Source organism: Neophocaena asiaeorientalis, unplaced genomic scaffold (genome assembly GCF_003031525.2).
Source record: "Neophocaena asiaeorientalis asiaeorientalis breed wild unplaced genomic scaffold, Neophocaena_asiaeorientalis_V1.1 scaffold204, whole genome shotgun sequence".
NCBI classification, from domain to species: Eukaryota; Metazoa; Chordata; class Mammalia; order Artiodactyla; family Phocoenidae; genus Neophocaena; species Neophocaena asiaeorientalis.
In genome coordinates this window covers 280,583-295,929 of record NW_020173922.1, presented here as the reverse complement: position 1 = coordinate 295,929, position 15,347 = coordinate 280,583, and the positions used below count along the sequence as shown (strand labels likewise).

Genomic DNA, 15,347 nt, shown 5'->3' with positions numbered 1-15,347 from the left:
TCTATGCTACTAAGGACCAATTTATCTTTCCTAAAAATTGTTTTCCCATAAGTACCCTTCTCTCTCTCCCCTTCCCCCATTAAGATGGTATATAGTATATATAACTAAGATTCCAAAAGCCACACAGTGTGGCCAAAAAAAAAAAACTGATAGAGGAAGTTGAACCAATGAAAATTGATGTGGAATTGAATATGGGGACTGAATACACGAATTGATGTGGAATTGAAGTGGGGAAGGAACCAAGGATGATTCCCAGGATTCTGACCTGTGCAAGTCAGTAGATGGCAGTGCCATTCACTGGGACAGAAGGACGAGAAAAGTAACTGGGGAAGACAGGGAATAGCAAAGGGAAGAGGGAATGTAGAATTATTTTCGACATACTTTAGGTGTCATCAAGAGATTCAAGTGGAAATGTCCAATAGAAAGACATCTATCTATATGGGTTTCAGCTTATTATATAACTTTGGAACTCACTGGCATATGTACAATATTTGCTATCATGAGAATTAATAATATCATGCAGGGAGTATGTGCAGAGTAAGAAAAGAGCCAGCCACAGAAACTATATGAAATAATAAATGTTTACTGTGCTTATTGTTTTTTGTTTTTTTTAAGAAAAAAAGAAAAAGAAGGGAACCAGGTCAGAAAGCTGTGAGGAACACCAACATTTTAGGAAAAAGAGAGCAATTAAAAGATAGAAATGAAAAATATTTTACGTACTTAATAACCAAGAAGTCATTTGTGGCCTTATTAAGGGCAGTTTTGGTGGATGTATAGAAGTAGAAGCCAAATTAGAAACAGGAGAAAAGAAACAAATGAGAGATTAAAATAGATGCAGGTGGGGCTTCCCTGGTGGCTCAGTGATTGAGCGTCCGCCTTCGTACCACAAAAAAAAAAAAAAAAAAAAAAAAAATAGATGCAGGTGATTGCTTCTCAATCACCCAAACAGCAGCTTCAAAAACAAAGAGATACTAGGTTCTACCTTTGTAAATTCCTATTCTATAGGACTCAATGGAATCCCAGAATTTACATTAGTAAAATTTTCATGTACTGGTGATCCTCACATACTTCAAAATGAACCTCGTGAACTTTAGAAACCAGTGACATATAAAAATGATTGACATATTATTCATGAAATCTAGAATGTAAAACTTAAAAGATACTTCTGATACACTATCTCAATGAATACAAAATAAAGGTTAACTTTACAAGTTTCTTCAAGGAAACCTACTGAACAGTCACAAGAACACAATGAATGAACTACCTTTTCACATAAATTTAATAGTAAGGTAAGGGGGGAAGATCTCACACATCAAAATACATTCTGATCACTTAAAGAGTTACCAATTGAAACTGTAAGTGCAACAAATGGATGCTACTGCATGAAAACAGCTTGTGGGTCAGTCACTAGACATACGGGTTTTAAGAAAGCAATCAAAGAGGAAGAGCAAATATTAAGAATCAAAGTGGGGGTATGAGCAATTTCAGGGTCTACAAGACGTTTATGAAATGTGATACTGAAACAGCAAAGAAATGGACTCAATACTAACAAAAGTGAAGGTCAGGTCATATATTAATTACAATCCAAAGGAAACTAAGTTAGGTGGCAATTTCAAAAAATATCAGCAAATGTTTACTCTAATTATATGTATCCACCTACACAAAGAAACCAAAGAGAAGGTTCTGATCCTTGATTCAGGCATAACTACCAGGTAAGTTGAATAACAGTGGTTAAATAAGACTGCCTAGTTTAAATCTAGGTTCCACAATATATTAGCTGTGTGATCAACCCCCCCTATATTCTACTGTGTTTTAGCTGATACTATTGTACAAAAATCCACAGAAAATTTCACAGAAATGAGTTCAAATCCACAGAAAATGAGTTCAAATCTCACCATGAACAAGTTAACACGTGTTTAGTGAACTAAACTGCAAAATACCCAATTCTAAGATATTCATTCGATAAAACTGGTAATTCCTTAAATGTGCTAGAAACCGTGTGAGTCTGCTGGAGAGAGGATGATGTGCAAAAACATCAGATTAGTGGTTACCAGAGGGGAAGGGGGTTGGGAGATGGATGAAATGGGTGAAAGGGCCAACTGTGTATGGTGATGGATGGTAACTAGACTTGTGGTGGTGATCCCTTTGTAGTGTATACAGATGTCAAATTATAATGTTATACACTTGAAACGTATTTTTTAAAAAGTGGGGGCTACGGACTTCCCTGGTGGTCCAGTGATAAAGAATCCACCTTACAATTCAGGGGACTCAGGTTCAATCCCTGGTCAGGGAACTAAGATCCCACATGTGCGGGGCAACTAAGCCTGCATGCCACAATTACTGTGCTCACGCGCCTCAACTAGAGCCCGTGTGCCGCAAACTAAAGAGCCCACATGCTCTGGAACCCACACGCTACAACTACAGAGCCCACACGCCGTGGAGCTTGCGTGCCACAACTACAGAAGAGAAAATCTGCATGCCACACTAGAGAGAAGCCCGAGCACCGCAACGAAGAGCCTGCACACAGCAAAGAAAGATCCTGCGTGCCTCAACAAAGATCCAACACAGCCAAAAACAAATAAATAAATAATAAATATTTTTTTAAAAAAAGTCGGGGTACATATTTGCAATCCTATGATTTCCTTCCCTATCTGACTCCAGAATTGGCTCTGAGCAACCTGTATACAGGGACTCTTTTCTCACTCTCTTTTACATTCCTAAGGACAGAACTTAAGTGTGCAACAAATGTCTGTCGGACTGGATCAAATCAACATAGTGACAATATCTCCAATACAGTACATACAGTGGCTAAATTGCTTTAACATTTCAAAATTATCAAAAATATACTTACATATAAGTTTACATGCATATTTACAAGATTTGCCATTTAAAGCTCATGTAAAACTGCAATTTATAGATTATAAGAAAAAGCCACAGTCATATGACATCTTGCTTAAGAGTTTTGACCTTAAAGTGAAATGTCTTAAAATAATTTCATCCTCGGTGAAAATGTAACTAAAGAGCCTAGAATAAAATGTAGTTTACATAATGTTACCGTAAATTTGAAAAAGAACAACTGATTCAACGTAACACCATTTCAGTGCTTACCCCCACTTATTCTTGCTTCTGCCTACATACCTGCCTACTCATAGACATTTTTTAAAGTCTTTTAGAGCCTTCTTTGTAAAGAAAACAGTAGTCTCTAAAAACAATGTAAATTAGCTATTTTAGTCATTGATTATTTTCACGAACTTCACAGCAATCTTAGATTCCAATGGACAACTTAGGCATTTTAGTATTATTCTACCAGTTTTGTTTCCAAGAACCAAAGATTTATAAGTAAATTGGTAACTTCGCAAACTGTTGGCAGAAAATCTGTCTTTATTATAACGATTATAATAAACTTAGCAAATCACAACACATGACAATTTAAAGAATCCTAGAAGGAGTATAAAATTAGAAGACACCCTCACACCAAATGACAAATTATAGTGCCACATGTACACTCTGGTCAGAGGTTCAGAGACTTGTGTCCAACCACTTTCCAAGTGATGTAAAGACTTCTGGAAATCAAACAGGAGATCCTCCCCTTCTAAAGCTGAAAAACTGAACGAGGGGGCCTAAGTACAATTCGGGGAAGGTTCAGGGAGAGATGAAGCAGGCCCTAAGGAGGTCTCGCCAAAGCACAATCATCCATTCGTCTCCGCAAATTCACACTGAGTATGACCCTCACGTCACTGCAGGCCCGACGGGACCGAAATGAATCAGACCCCAAACTCTGCTCTCTAGAAGACATGGGTGAAGGGGCGAGGAGGGGAAAGGCACATAAACAGGCACTATGAGCCTTGTATGCCAGTTCTGAGGTACGGACCGAATCTGTATTCTTCACCCATGCATATACCCAGGGCGTTACATACAGCAAGTGCTCAGCGACTGTGTGCTGAACGAAAGAATAAATAAATAAGTATGGAAAACAAAGACGAGCCGCGGTGTCCGTGGCTCTGCCTCCCACCTCCAGCCGTTCCTGACACGGGCAGAAAAGTCACCCTCCCCTCAGACGGCGGCAGCAACCAAAGGTCAGCTCGAGCCGGGGCCCAAACTTTGCCGTCCGCAGCGCCCCGTCCCCACCTCCCACCCCCGGGCAGCACTTACCGTTAGTGTAGGGAGACCCCGAGGCCCGGGCGGCCCCGTTCTGGGCCTGGAGGCCGATGGGGGCGCCGCCAGAGGCCGGTATCCCGGGCTGGGACATGACGACGATGTTTATCGGGGTTGGAAGGGGCTGGTTGGCGCCTGCGGCAGAGCCAAGCCGAGAGTTGAAAGACGACTGCTGGAAGCGGAGGGAGGGGGCTAACGACTTAGAACTGAAGGCGGGATAGAGAGAGGGCGGCGCAGGAAGCCCTAGGCATGGCGCCGCATTCTCCCTAGCCCGCCGGCGGTGACTGCCTGGTCTGGGGTCTGAGGCTTGGAAGTCGGGCCGGTGGGGCCGAGAACGCCCGGCTGGTAGGCAGCAGCCAAGCGGAGAGAGACGTAGGGAGGCCCTGGCCGGAACTGCCTGTCAGCCCCCGGCCGCGCAGGCGCAATCGGGACACGTGGCACTTCCGGCTCCGGCCTTGCAGCTGCCGCCGGTATAGGTGAGCTCTTCTTTCCCCGCAGGGCTGCCCTGAAGCCACCTGACAGCTCCGGGTGTCCCGGCCCGAAGGACGGAGCTCGGCTTCTCCTGCCACGTCACTCTCACCGTCGGCCGGAAGTGGCGTGTGTCACCGATACGGAAATCCCCGCCGTGATGAACGTCATCTAGCCGGCACGGCCGGGATGTGAGGGCAGTCAGGGTTTCAGTGGAAGCTTTCGTGGGGTGGGAATGATATTTCCTCTCCTCGAGTTTTTGTGAAGATTACCTGAGAGGACAGACGTCATCGTCCTCTGCTGAGACTGTGCCGAGTAGCTGAGCCGATTAATGTTCGTTGCAGTATTTCATTTCACATTTCATCATCATATTCCAGGTGTAAATTGTAAGGGATTTTTTAAGAAGGAGTGGTTAATTATGTACATGTGTTCAGAGTAATCAAATCGAAGAGGAGGCCTTTGCTTTTTGACCGGAGGATTCAGAAGTAATTTTAATTTTGAAACTCGCTGATTCATATAGCATAGTCACGCCAAAGTTCATTAACAGCATATTTAAATGGCAGTTTTATTTCCTCTTCTAAGAGTTTGCAGTAAGGTACAACATTCAAACTTCCTTTCTAGTCAAGGAGACTTTTTTTTTCTTGCAAGTAGAAGTTTTTTTTTTAACTTTTGAGGCCAAAGGGAGGTAGAAACTGGAGTGATTCGACAACATAATTAATGATCTCAGTAGTTATCTTAGCCACCTTCATTATACTTAGGTTTTCCTGTTCTGAGCTGATGATCAAGCCCTTCTTTAGACTGCAGATTTGTACTGTTCATTAAAATGTCATAACAACAGTTTCAAAACCGGTGAAGGGTGAAATACATCTTACTTAATTCACTTAATATCAAATGCCTATTATGAAATGTTATATTACATACAAAAAGAGTAAGAACTAAACTGCTGTGTGATGCCTGAAAAACGAACAGTAAGAATTCAAAAAACTAAATGTTAACTTTTATCCTTTTTTTATCATTTGCCTCAGATGTGTAAAAATGTGTTTGCTGTGTATGAAAAATTAAACTCCTTTGTACAGTATACAAGACTTCTTTAGGATGAAGATGATACTTTTGGTCAAACTGTTTTCAGCTTAGAGCCCCTATAACCAAATCCCAAATCACGTATCCCAAGAACACTTGAAGAGATACACAAACACAAGCCTCTTAATGGTTTAAAGAGAAAATAGACCTCAGAAACTGAACCTCCCTGAGGTCAGACAGAAAGTCAGCGTCGCTCTTCAAAAGAGCAAATCCTTAGGCCTGGTCTCAAACTTGCTTCAGTTGAATTCTTTTTTTTTTTTAATTCAACTTTTAAATGATCTTGGTTTGTTGACCTTGGCACAGGAATTTGATTTGGTTAAATCAAGGTTTCTCTGGACTTTGTTCTGTTTAAGCAATATCTGTATTGAGGAAAAAAAATACTGATGAAGAAGAATTAGCCATTTTAAAAAGTAGATAACCTCTGGTTAAATCAGGTTAAATAAACATAAATAATTTGCTAATAAGTAAACAGTGCTTCTTCTAAAATGTGTTCCACCCCTAAGTATCCCTGTTGCTATTATCACCCCCACTCCAAAAACAAGAAACAAAATTAATGGTTAAGTCTTTCAAGTGTTTTTTACATTTTCAATGTAGTCAGCTTAAAAATATTGAGGAAAACCGTATAATTTGTCATCTGCACACCCTTAGGAATAGTTGGAAGATAAGTGTAAATAACTGAGGTGAGACAACATATTTAAACAGTTAAGTGCTTTTCCTATTAAATATTATCCACACATTACCAAATCCTTCTCTGGCTTCTTTAAGTTGGCCACATAAATTTTATGGAAAAATTATTAGTGCTATTACCAGTTGTTAAGGGTATCGATATTCTTTGGTCAATTATTTATATCTACCCTACACTACCATACACTTTTCTAAGCTAATGTCAGTAATATATTCTACTTTCTTATCCTGATTTTCAGAACAACAGGACCCTTCTACTGCATATGCCCCTTCATATTTTTATCTATGTATCACATTTTCTGCACATTATTTTCAGAGCCTTCAACCCTATTTAAGAAAATTATATACAACAAAATAAGTGACACAAAAGTGTTTGAGTAAGGAGACAACACTGTACAAAGAATATTTCATTAAACTTGATTACTTATTTAGACCCAAAAGAGGGAGATGCATCCCTAATAAAATTTGCTGATTTGCAGAAGTGGACTTTGGCTCACACCAGCCTAAGTCCACTTTGCCTGCCTGCTCGTGACTATTGAATTGTCAGCTGATAAGCAGGATCAATCCTGTTTACTTTTCAGGATAAGGGAAATTATTTTAGGTCTCCTAGTTTTTTGGGGGTTTTTTCTATTTCTATTTCAAACAAACGAACTAGTTTCAATTACAAACAGCAGGTTTGTTCTGAAACTCTCTTGTGGCTCCACTTTAGGAACAGTTCCTCGGGCCTCATTTGCCTCTCACAGGACATCTGTCTGTATCTGAAGTCAGTAGCTCTGAAGGTACATTACAAGTACAGTCATCCCACACCAAGCCAGTAAATCCCATTGCTTTCTTTGAAAACTTTTCATCTTTATGTAGTTCTCACTGCCCACTCTGGTTAGTTATTATCATCTTGCACCTGAGCTATTGGGATGGTCTTACTGGTTTCAATCTCTCCCATCCATCCTTACTGCTGAATTGAGCTCCTAAGTACTGACTCCATTTTTATTTTCCTATACCCCTAAACCTGTAATTGCTCCCTTTGCCTGCTCCATCAAGTTAAAGTTTCTCTGCATGGCTTTTCTCATCTCATTCTGAGTAAAATCCAAAGTCCTACTCATAGCCTACAAGGCCTCAGATGACTTGACATTGCTACTTCTCTCTCCTCATCATCTTCTACACTCCCTCTCACTCAGCACTTGCTATCTCTCTAGCTACCCAAGCACAAGTCTGCCTTAATACTTATGTCCATTACCCGGGATGCTCTTCTTCAAGACACCCATCTAGCTCAATCTCTCACCCCTTCTTTAGTCAAATGATACCTTATGGTGAGGCCCTTACTGAGCACCCTATACAACAACATACCCTCTGTGCTCACTTTCTATCCCTCTTACCCTGCTTTTTTTTCTTCATAGCACTTCTCATCATTGTTATATACTTGTGTTTATGTTTATCTTTCTTCAGTGGAATAAAATTCTATACATATCGTGACAATTCTAAGGTAACCTTTTTTTATATAAGTTTATTTTATTTATTTAGTTATGTTTGGCTGCATTGGGTCTTTGTTGCTGTGCGTGGGCTTTCTCTAGTTGCGGAGAGCAGGGGCTACTCCATTGCAGTGCACGGGCTTCTCATTGCGGTGGCTTCTCTTGTTGTGGAGCACGGGCTCTAGGCACGCGGGCTTTAGTAGTTGTGGCTCACGGGCTCTAGAGTGCAGGCTCAGTAGTTGTGGCGCACGGGCTTAGTTGTTCCGCAGGATGTGGGATCTTCCCGGACCAGGGCTCAAACCCGTGTCCACTCCATTGGCAGGAGGATTCTTAACCACTGCGCCACCAAGGAAGCCCAAGGTAATCGTTTTGATTTCATGTCTGTCTCCTTATTTAGAGTGTAAGAAAGTAGAGCCCAGGGCCAGTGTCCTATTTACCTCTGTATTCTCAGCACTTGGCTTGGGGCCTTACACTTGACAGGTATTCAATAAACATTTTTTTTTTCAATAAACATTTTTGAATGGATAAATTTAAAGCGTCATCTCTTCCAATCTTCTATTCTGAATATTTTGAGCCTCACTAATTCACTTCTGTAAGTTCATATTGCAACTGTAGCCCAAACCACACCACTAGCACTTGTTTCTAAACTATGTTGTTCTCTAATTCTTTTATTCTTAACTATTACGCTGCATTGTGTCCCATCTGATACTGACCTGGTAGTGTAGTTGAAATAGTGTCAGCCTCTGGTCAGACCCTATCGCCCCTGAGTAGCACTGGAGGTACAATATCAAATGCCAACTCTTTTTCCTTTTCTAACTCTAAAGATATCGCTCTGTCCCTGCCCCATCTACACACAACCTGGCACCATGGTATCAGAGATCTGAGATATAAATTCCCCTTTAAACCTATCTTTTCATTGTACTTTCTACTCATCAGCTCTTTCATTGATTTATTCATTCATTCAACAAATATTGATTAAATGCCTTCCATATGCCAGGCACCAAGCAAAAACAGAACAGGATAGATAGGATCTCTTCCTTATGTGGAGTTTACAGTGGAGGAAATGCAATAAAAATGTAAATAAATATATCTATAAATTTCGAATTTGATAAGTGTTGAGATATTGGTAGTGAGATAGAGAATAGGAGGCAAGGATCTGATTTGGATAGGAGGGTTAGGACATGAGGTAACATTTAAGCTGTGATCTAAAGGACGAGGAAGCTACCCATACAAAGGGAGAAGGTGTGGAGAAGGACACTGGGCAAAGGGAATAGCACCCACAAAAGCCCAGAGGGAGCACTCCGCCCCGCGAACCCACGTTGCGCGTAGTGCGCCGACGCCTTCGCTGAAGCCCGCCCGCGGGGCTCTTCCAGTCGGTTCGCCTCAGGCCTGTGCCGAGGCCCGCCATGGAAGGGGACGTCTCCGCCGCCGCAGCTGCCCACTACCAGCCGGCCAGCCCCCCGCGGGACGCCTGTGTCTACAACAGCTGCTACTGTGAAGAAAATATTTGGAAGCTCTGTGAATACATCAAAAACCACGACCAGTATCCTTTAGAAGAGTGTTATGCTGTCTTCATATCTAATGAGAGGAAGATGATACCTATCTGGAAACAACAGGCAAGATCTGGAGATGGACCTGTGATCTGGGATTACCATGTTGTCTTGCTTCATGTTTCAAGTGGAGGACAGAGCTTCATTTATGATCTTGACACTGTCCTGCCATTTCCCTGCCCCTTTGATACTTATGTGGAAGATGCCTTTAAGTCTGATGAGGACATCCATCCACAGTTCAGAAGGAAATTTAGAGTGATCCGCGCAGATTCATATTTGAAGAACTTTGCTTCTGACCGATCTCACATGAAAGACTCCAGTGGGAACTGGAGAGAACCTCCTCCATCATATCCCTGCATTGAGACTGGAGATTCCAAAATGAACCTGAATGATTTTATCAGTATGGATCCTGAGGTGGGATGGGGAGCCGTCTACTCACTGTCTGAATTTGTACATCGGTTTGGCAGTCAGAACTACTGAACTTGACCTCTGGATGTAGTGCCATGGAGAAATTCTAGGACGTGAACAATCTACCCCTTCATCTGAGACAGCAAACGTTATGATGGTACATTTGGCTTGGAATTATGCTTTCCTCTTTTAATTCAATTGAGTTGAAGCATAAGTGAACAAAAGAATAGATAGAAACAATCTTATTTTGGTATATCAGGTTGAAACTTGATGTAGTTGCTCAGATATTCCTACTGCTCCTTTGTTAAAAAATGTGAAGACTTATGCCAGTAATTGCTTTTGTTATGATAAATGTGTGGACTTTGTGTCTGTTTTGGATGGTTCATGTCTCTCCAGCTATACTGTAAGCTCCTTGAGGGTAGGGCTGTAGCCCATTGCTCTGTGAATCTCTAATGCCCATAAAAGGTGCCCGTAAAATGTTTGCTAGTGACTGTGCTGCTGCCTGAAGAGGGCTGACGTTGTGAGCTCAATCAGCAATAAGTATTAGTCTTTCTGGACCATTCATTCTGTTCTTAGCAAAGATTGCAGCCCTCTCAGGCTTAAGTGTTGTTTGGCCTATTTATATATGTTTTTAAATAAAATTGACCTAAATTAAAAAAAAAAAAAAAAAGCCCAGAGGGAGGAATGAGCTTGCTGTGGTGCACAAGGTAGAATGGCACAAGGTGAAATTCGAGAAATACAGGAGGCAGAGCAGCAAGAGCCTTATAAGGCATTGTAAAGAGTTTACAGACTTTGGGAAGCAATTGAAGAATTGTAAACAGCAGAGTAATTTGATCTAATTCATGCCTTAAGATGAGTCCATTAAAAAAAAATCAGTGCAACAGCTGTGAGGGTAATTGACTGATGGGGAAAGAAGAGTTGTTGCAGTAACCCAGGCCACAGATGATGGTGGCCTGCAGTAAGGTGGTTGTAGTGGAGAGAGAAGTAGACTCACTAATCCAAGTTAAAACTTTGAACTTTGGTATTTCCTTTACTTTTGCTACCAACATGTAATCAAGCATGTCTGACTCCCTATTTCTTTGCTCCCACTGACCCAGCACCGCCCCACGTTACCTCTCACCTCTGTGATTGCAGCTGTCTTATCACTGATCTCAGCTTTCAGTCCTGACCTGTTCCAATACAACCCACGCACTGCTGCCAGAGCAAACTTTCAAAAATATGACTGACCATGTTCCTGTTCTGCTCAGAACCTCTGAAAGGCTCTACAGTTTGGGAGTCAAGGTCCCTGGTAGTCCAGTCAAAAGCTATTTAGTCAAACCATAATACTTGCCTGATGTTTTTCCCATCTCTATTCCTTTCAGAATGTTATTCTCTCATTATGATATATTATCCCTGCTGGATATTAATCCCCATTTTACATATACAGGAACTGAAACTTCAATGTTAGAACCATAGTCTATAGCTAGGGGTTGTACTCTTAACTATTATACTCTTGGGCTTTCCTGGTGGCACAGTGGTTAAGAATCTGCCTGCCGGTGCAGGGGACGTGGGTTTGAGCCCTGGTCCAGGAAGATCCCACATGCTGTGGAGCAACTGGGCCCATGTGCCACAACTACTGAGCCTGCGTTCTGGAGCCTGTGAGCCACAACTACTGAAGCCCGGACACCTAGAGGCCATGCTCCGCAACAAAAGAAGCCACTGCAATGAGAAGCCCGTGCACCACAATGAAGAGTAGCCCCCGCTCACCTCAGCTAAAGAAGGCCCATGCGCAGCAATGAAGACCCAACGCAGACAAAAATAAATAAATAAATATGCAGCCATTAAAATTCATGATTTAGAAGAATACTTAATTACATGGGAATGTTTTTAATTTTAAATGTTTTACAAAACTGTTCATAGTATGATTATAATCTTATAAAACTGGTTATATCTGTGAGGTGTGACAGAAGGCGATTTTTGTTTCCATTATGTTTTTCTGGATTTTCCAAACTTTTTAACCATGACTAAGTATTATTTTTATAAGAATAACAATCTTCAAAAAGATTGGGAGTAAATATCTTATGTATCCTTTAGACTCTCCTAAAACACTGATATCTCCTGCCTCTCCACTTCCTCACCCCTACCATAAGTTTGTACTTTGCTATCCTTTCTCTCCTCCTACCTTCTTTTATAGTTAGTTGTGAACGAACACATCTCCCCGCCAAACTGAAAGGCCCTGGAGGGAAGAGACTGTCTTGCTTATTGTCATTCCCCCATCCCTAGTCGATTTACAATCTGTTGCTGAAGTCAGCAGGAATCATAATTTAGATTTCTATCTAAAGGGTCACTAAAATGCCAGGGATATCAGGAGAGAAAGGCAATCCAGGAAAAGAGCTGTGGAGTAATCTTGAGGAGCCTGGTGAAGGGCCTCAAGCTACTTAAAAGTATTTATTAAACCAAACTGAATTTAAGACTTGGTGAGTGGAAAGGAGAATAGAGGTGAACCCAGACTGGAACAGCAGGCTCCTCCACCTAGACCAATGGACTCCAGGGAAATTCTTTAACCCCTTGAGGACAAAAATGTACCTAGGAGTCCTTCATATTATGAATGAATCACTTGCTCATATGTATTAAGCACCTACTGTATGCCAAGCACTGAAAACGGGTTCAAGAGAGGAAAGGCAGATATGGTTCTTGACCTAAGGAAGTTTCTAGAATGCCTGTTGGGGGAGGCTTTAGATAAATAATCATACATATTTAATTGTAAAATTATAAGCAAGATAACTTCAATGATAAGGTAAATTGTACAGTTGCTGGGGAAACCTGAAATAGAGGGCTTAACCAAGTCTGAGAGGGGGGCTTTGATGAGAATGCTATCTGTGCTGAGACCTGAAGAGTGTGTAGGAGTTAGCTGGGTGGAGAGGAGAGATCTGGGGAAGCAGTTCTGGCAGAAAGAATGACAAGTGCAAAGGGAGGACCAATAGAGTAAGGCATTTCCTGAGGCTGAAACGAAAGAGGGGGAGATCCAGCTGAGCCAGTTATAGGCTTTGTTGGGAATCTATCGAATAACTCTGCTTCAGTCCCCAAACACCTCCTTGTTCTGTCCGCATCACCTAGAATCCTAGGCTTAAGAGCAATCTTGGAAGTGCTATCATCCCACTTTCATTCAAGGCACCCAAGTATTCCCATTTAAATACATTTAAGAAAAGTAACATCCATGAGCAAAGAACGGCTGGGGTCAAGACAGTCTTGTTTAAAACTCATAGTTACATTTTGTAAATTACTTGTTGAACTCAAGAAACAGGTGCACTTTGAAAATGTATTTTTTCAGAAAATCATGTCACGTATAATCTCCCCACGCTAGGAACCGGTGTTACCTTCTCTGCCTAGGCCCGCCGCCCGTGCAGCCCCTTCAGGCGTGTATGGGGAGCAGGCCCCAGTTCTGGGAGCATTCAGCGGTGGGACTGGCCGCGGAACCGCCAGGAGGCGGAACTAGAGGCGCACGGCGCTGCTGTCCTGCGAACCTTCGGGAGAGAAGCACGCACCGGCCCGGAAGGAGCTAGCGCAGACTAGGGCCGCGGCAGCCATCGCGCTTTGCAGTTCGGTGTCGGAGTGAGTAGGGTCGACGCCAAGCAAGGAATTGTGTTCTCTCCAATCGCAGGTAAGTGGCGGCCTCTCCTCCCCGGAGAACCGGCGGGCGGCAGCTGTGGACCCCGGGGGAGGAGCGCCTTTCGTGCCTGGGCCCACCCAATGCCCCTGCCTGTAGCCGGGCGAGGAAGGGGCTCCTGTTTTCTGCCCTGGAATCTGGCGGCGGGAAAGAGGACGGGCTCCTTTCGTGCTTCGCGGGGCCTCTCTGACGGTCATCCGGATAGGACACCGCTGCTGTCAAACGGTGTGTTATTTCAGGAATGAACGAGATGACTCTGAACTGCAGGCAAGCCCTTCCTTCCCCTCGGCCTCAGTTTCCTCACCGAGTAAGGTGAAGGCGGCGGGATCATTGACAGCTCAAGAGGCTGTGACGCGGCTTGTTGTTCTCAGCTCTCCCACTTAGTGCGGGAACAAATCGAACTTCTTTTCCCACTAGTGGGTAACGTCTTCCCATAGCCCAAGTCCCAGCTGACTGGGAAAAAGATAAACTGTTGGGGGAAAACTGCAATGATTTAGGGATTATTTCACGAGTTTCTAACAAGATAGAAATTGATTTTGACAACAGCGAAAACTCTAACATTGTTGACCAAAAAAACCAAACGCGTCAGGAATTTAAGGTGTTAGGTACATGGGGCAAAATGAGGTGAAGAAATCCTTTTAATTTGAAAAACTAAACCTAATATTAGTTGCACGTTTTTATTGCTATATCAAGATCTATACTACCACTGTGTCTCACGCTGAAGAATGTCCTGTGTTCAGTGTTAAGTGTTAGAATACGAATTAGAGTAAGTCTAAATGAAGCAAATGAAAGGACAGGAACATTTGTTTTCTACTATGTGTAAGGCGCTAGCTATGCACACAGCAATCCAATGAGGAAGTAATAGTATCATCTCTATTTTACACATGAGGAATACAGGAAGGTTTACATTTTATCAATAATTAGTGGTGCTGATATTTCAAAGCAATGTGTATATCAAACGTTGTTTTAATGGGCTTGCGTTCGTCACCAAAATATTTTGAACTTTAAAAACTGTAGGATAGTTCATTGGTGTTTTCTGAGTTTGCAGAAGAGGAAGGTGTTGCCTTCATTTTAGAAATATTAAAGAAGCATTGTCATTAATTATGCAGATTAGCAGTTTGAATAGGGTACATTTTAACCTTCCTTTGCCTTGCACTTCAAGCAAGAATTGAGACTGGAGAGTAGGCTATCAGAAATGAAAATCACTGCCACGTCATTTGAAGCTTATAAATCAGAATTCTGTAGTAATGATTCATTATTTCTCCACCCTCTTCTTTAAGTACACTTGGCTGAAACTCATTTAAATTATTTTTCTGCAAAACATTACTAAGCAAATAATTTTCAAATCATGGTATTGAAAAGTTTCTCTTCCTTGTATATAGCTTTTAGAACAATTTGAGTCAAAAGTATCTTAATGATTAAATTTGTCATTGCTTATGTCAGTTTTTTTTTTCTTAATTCATTGTAGCCAAGTTCAGTACTTAGGTGCGCAACTTTTTTAATACAGAGTTTTTTTTCCTTTCCTCTTAAAAAATCCTATTTATATTTGTCATAGATTTAACCTTATTTCAATCGAGCATCACCTTCCCTTAAAGGAAAATTGATTATGTACTTTTTGTTCATTACACGAACTAAAAGTTTTAGTTTTTAGTTCCATTATTATAATTGCTATACATTCAATCCTAAAATGTTTTCTAGAGTTTTTTTATTTGCATCACCGTTTCAATAAAGGCTGTAAAAAGAAAATTTAACAATTTTAGGGGTGAGTATTTATAAAGTAACATTGTCTTAAAACATTCAACATTGTCACTGTCCATACTTTTAGCAGAGTTGGCCCTCTGTATCCACGGGTTCCACTCTAAGGATTCAACCATGGGTGGAAAATATTTG

General features: G+C 41.6%; 2 protein-coding genes and 1 pseudogene across 6 annotated transcripts in view; 2 read left to right on the top strand and 1 right to left on the bottom strand.

Annotated features, from left to right (window-relative positions):
• Positions 1-4,706, bottom strand: part of SEC24A (SEC24 homolog A, COPII component) — a 60,796-nt gene extending 56,090 nt beyond the window's left edge. Inside the window, exon 1 of one of the 2 annotated variants that reach the window (XM_024752291.1) lies at positions 4,153-4,706. In XM_024752291.1, coding sequence (XP_024608059.1) covers positions 4,153-4,249 — 97 coding nt within the window. In that variant the 5' untranslated portion in view covers positions 4,250-4,706. The remainder of the gene's footprint in view (positions 1-4,152) is intronic. The other variant, XM_024752290.1, reaches the window with a different exon arrangement.
• Positions 4,707-9,156: 4,450 nt separating this feature from the next.
• On the top strand, positions 9,157-10,462 carry LOC112404402 (protein N-terminal glutamine amidohydrolase pseudogene; annotated as a pseudogene). The gene has a single exon (XR_003004086.1). The product of XR_003004086.1 is annotated as a protein N-terminal glutamine amidohydrolase pseudogene (transcript).
• A 2,862-nt stretch (positions 10,463-13,324) lies between these two features.
• The window catches only part of SAR1B (secretion associated Ras related GTPase 1B), a 31,280-nt gene continuing 29,257 nt past the window's right edge, over positions 13,325-15,347 (top strand). Inside the window, exon 1 of one of the 3 annotated variants that reach the window (XM_024752292.1) lies at positions 13,325-13,451. The gene's annotated coding sequence lies outside the window, so the exon portion shown is untranslated. The remainder of the gene's footprint in view (positions 13,452-15,347) is intronic. The other 2 variants (XM_024752294.1, XM_024752293.1) reach the window with 2 other exon arrangements.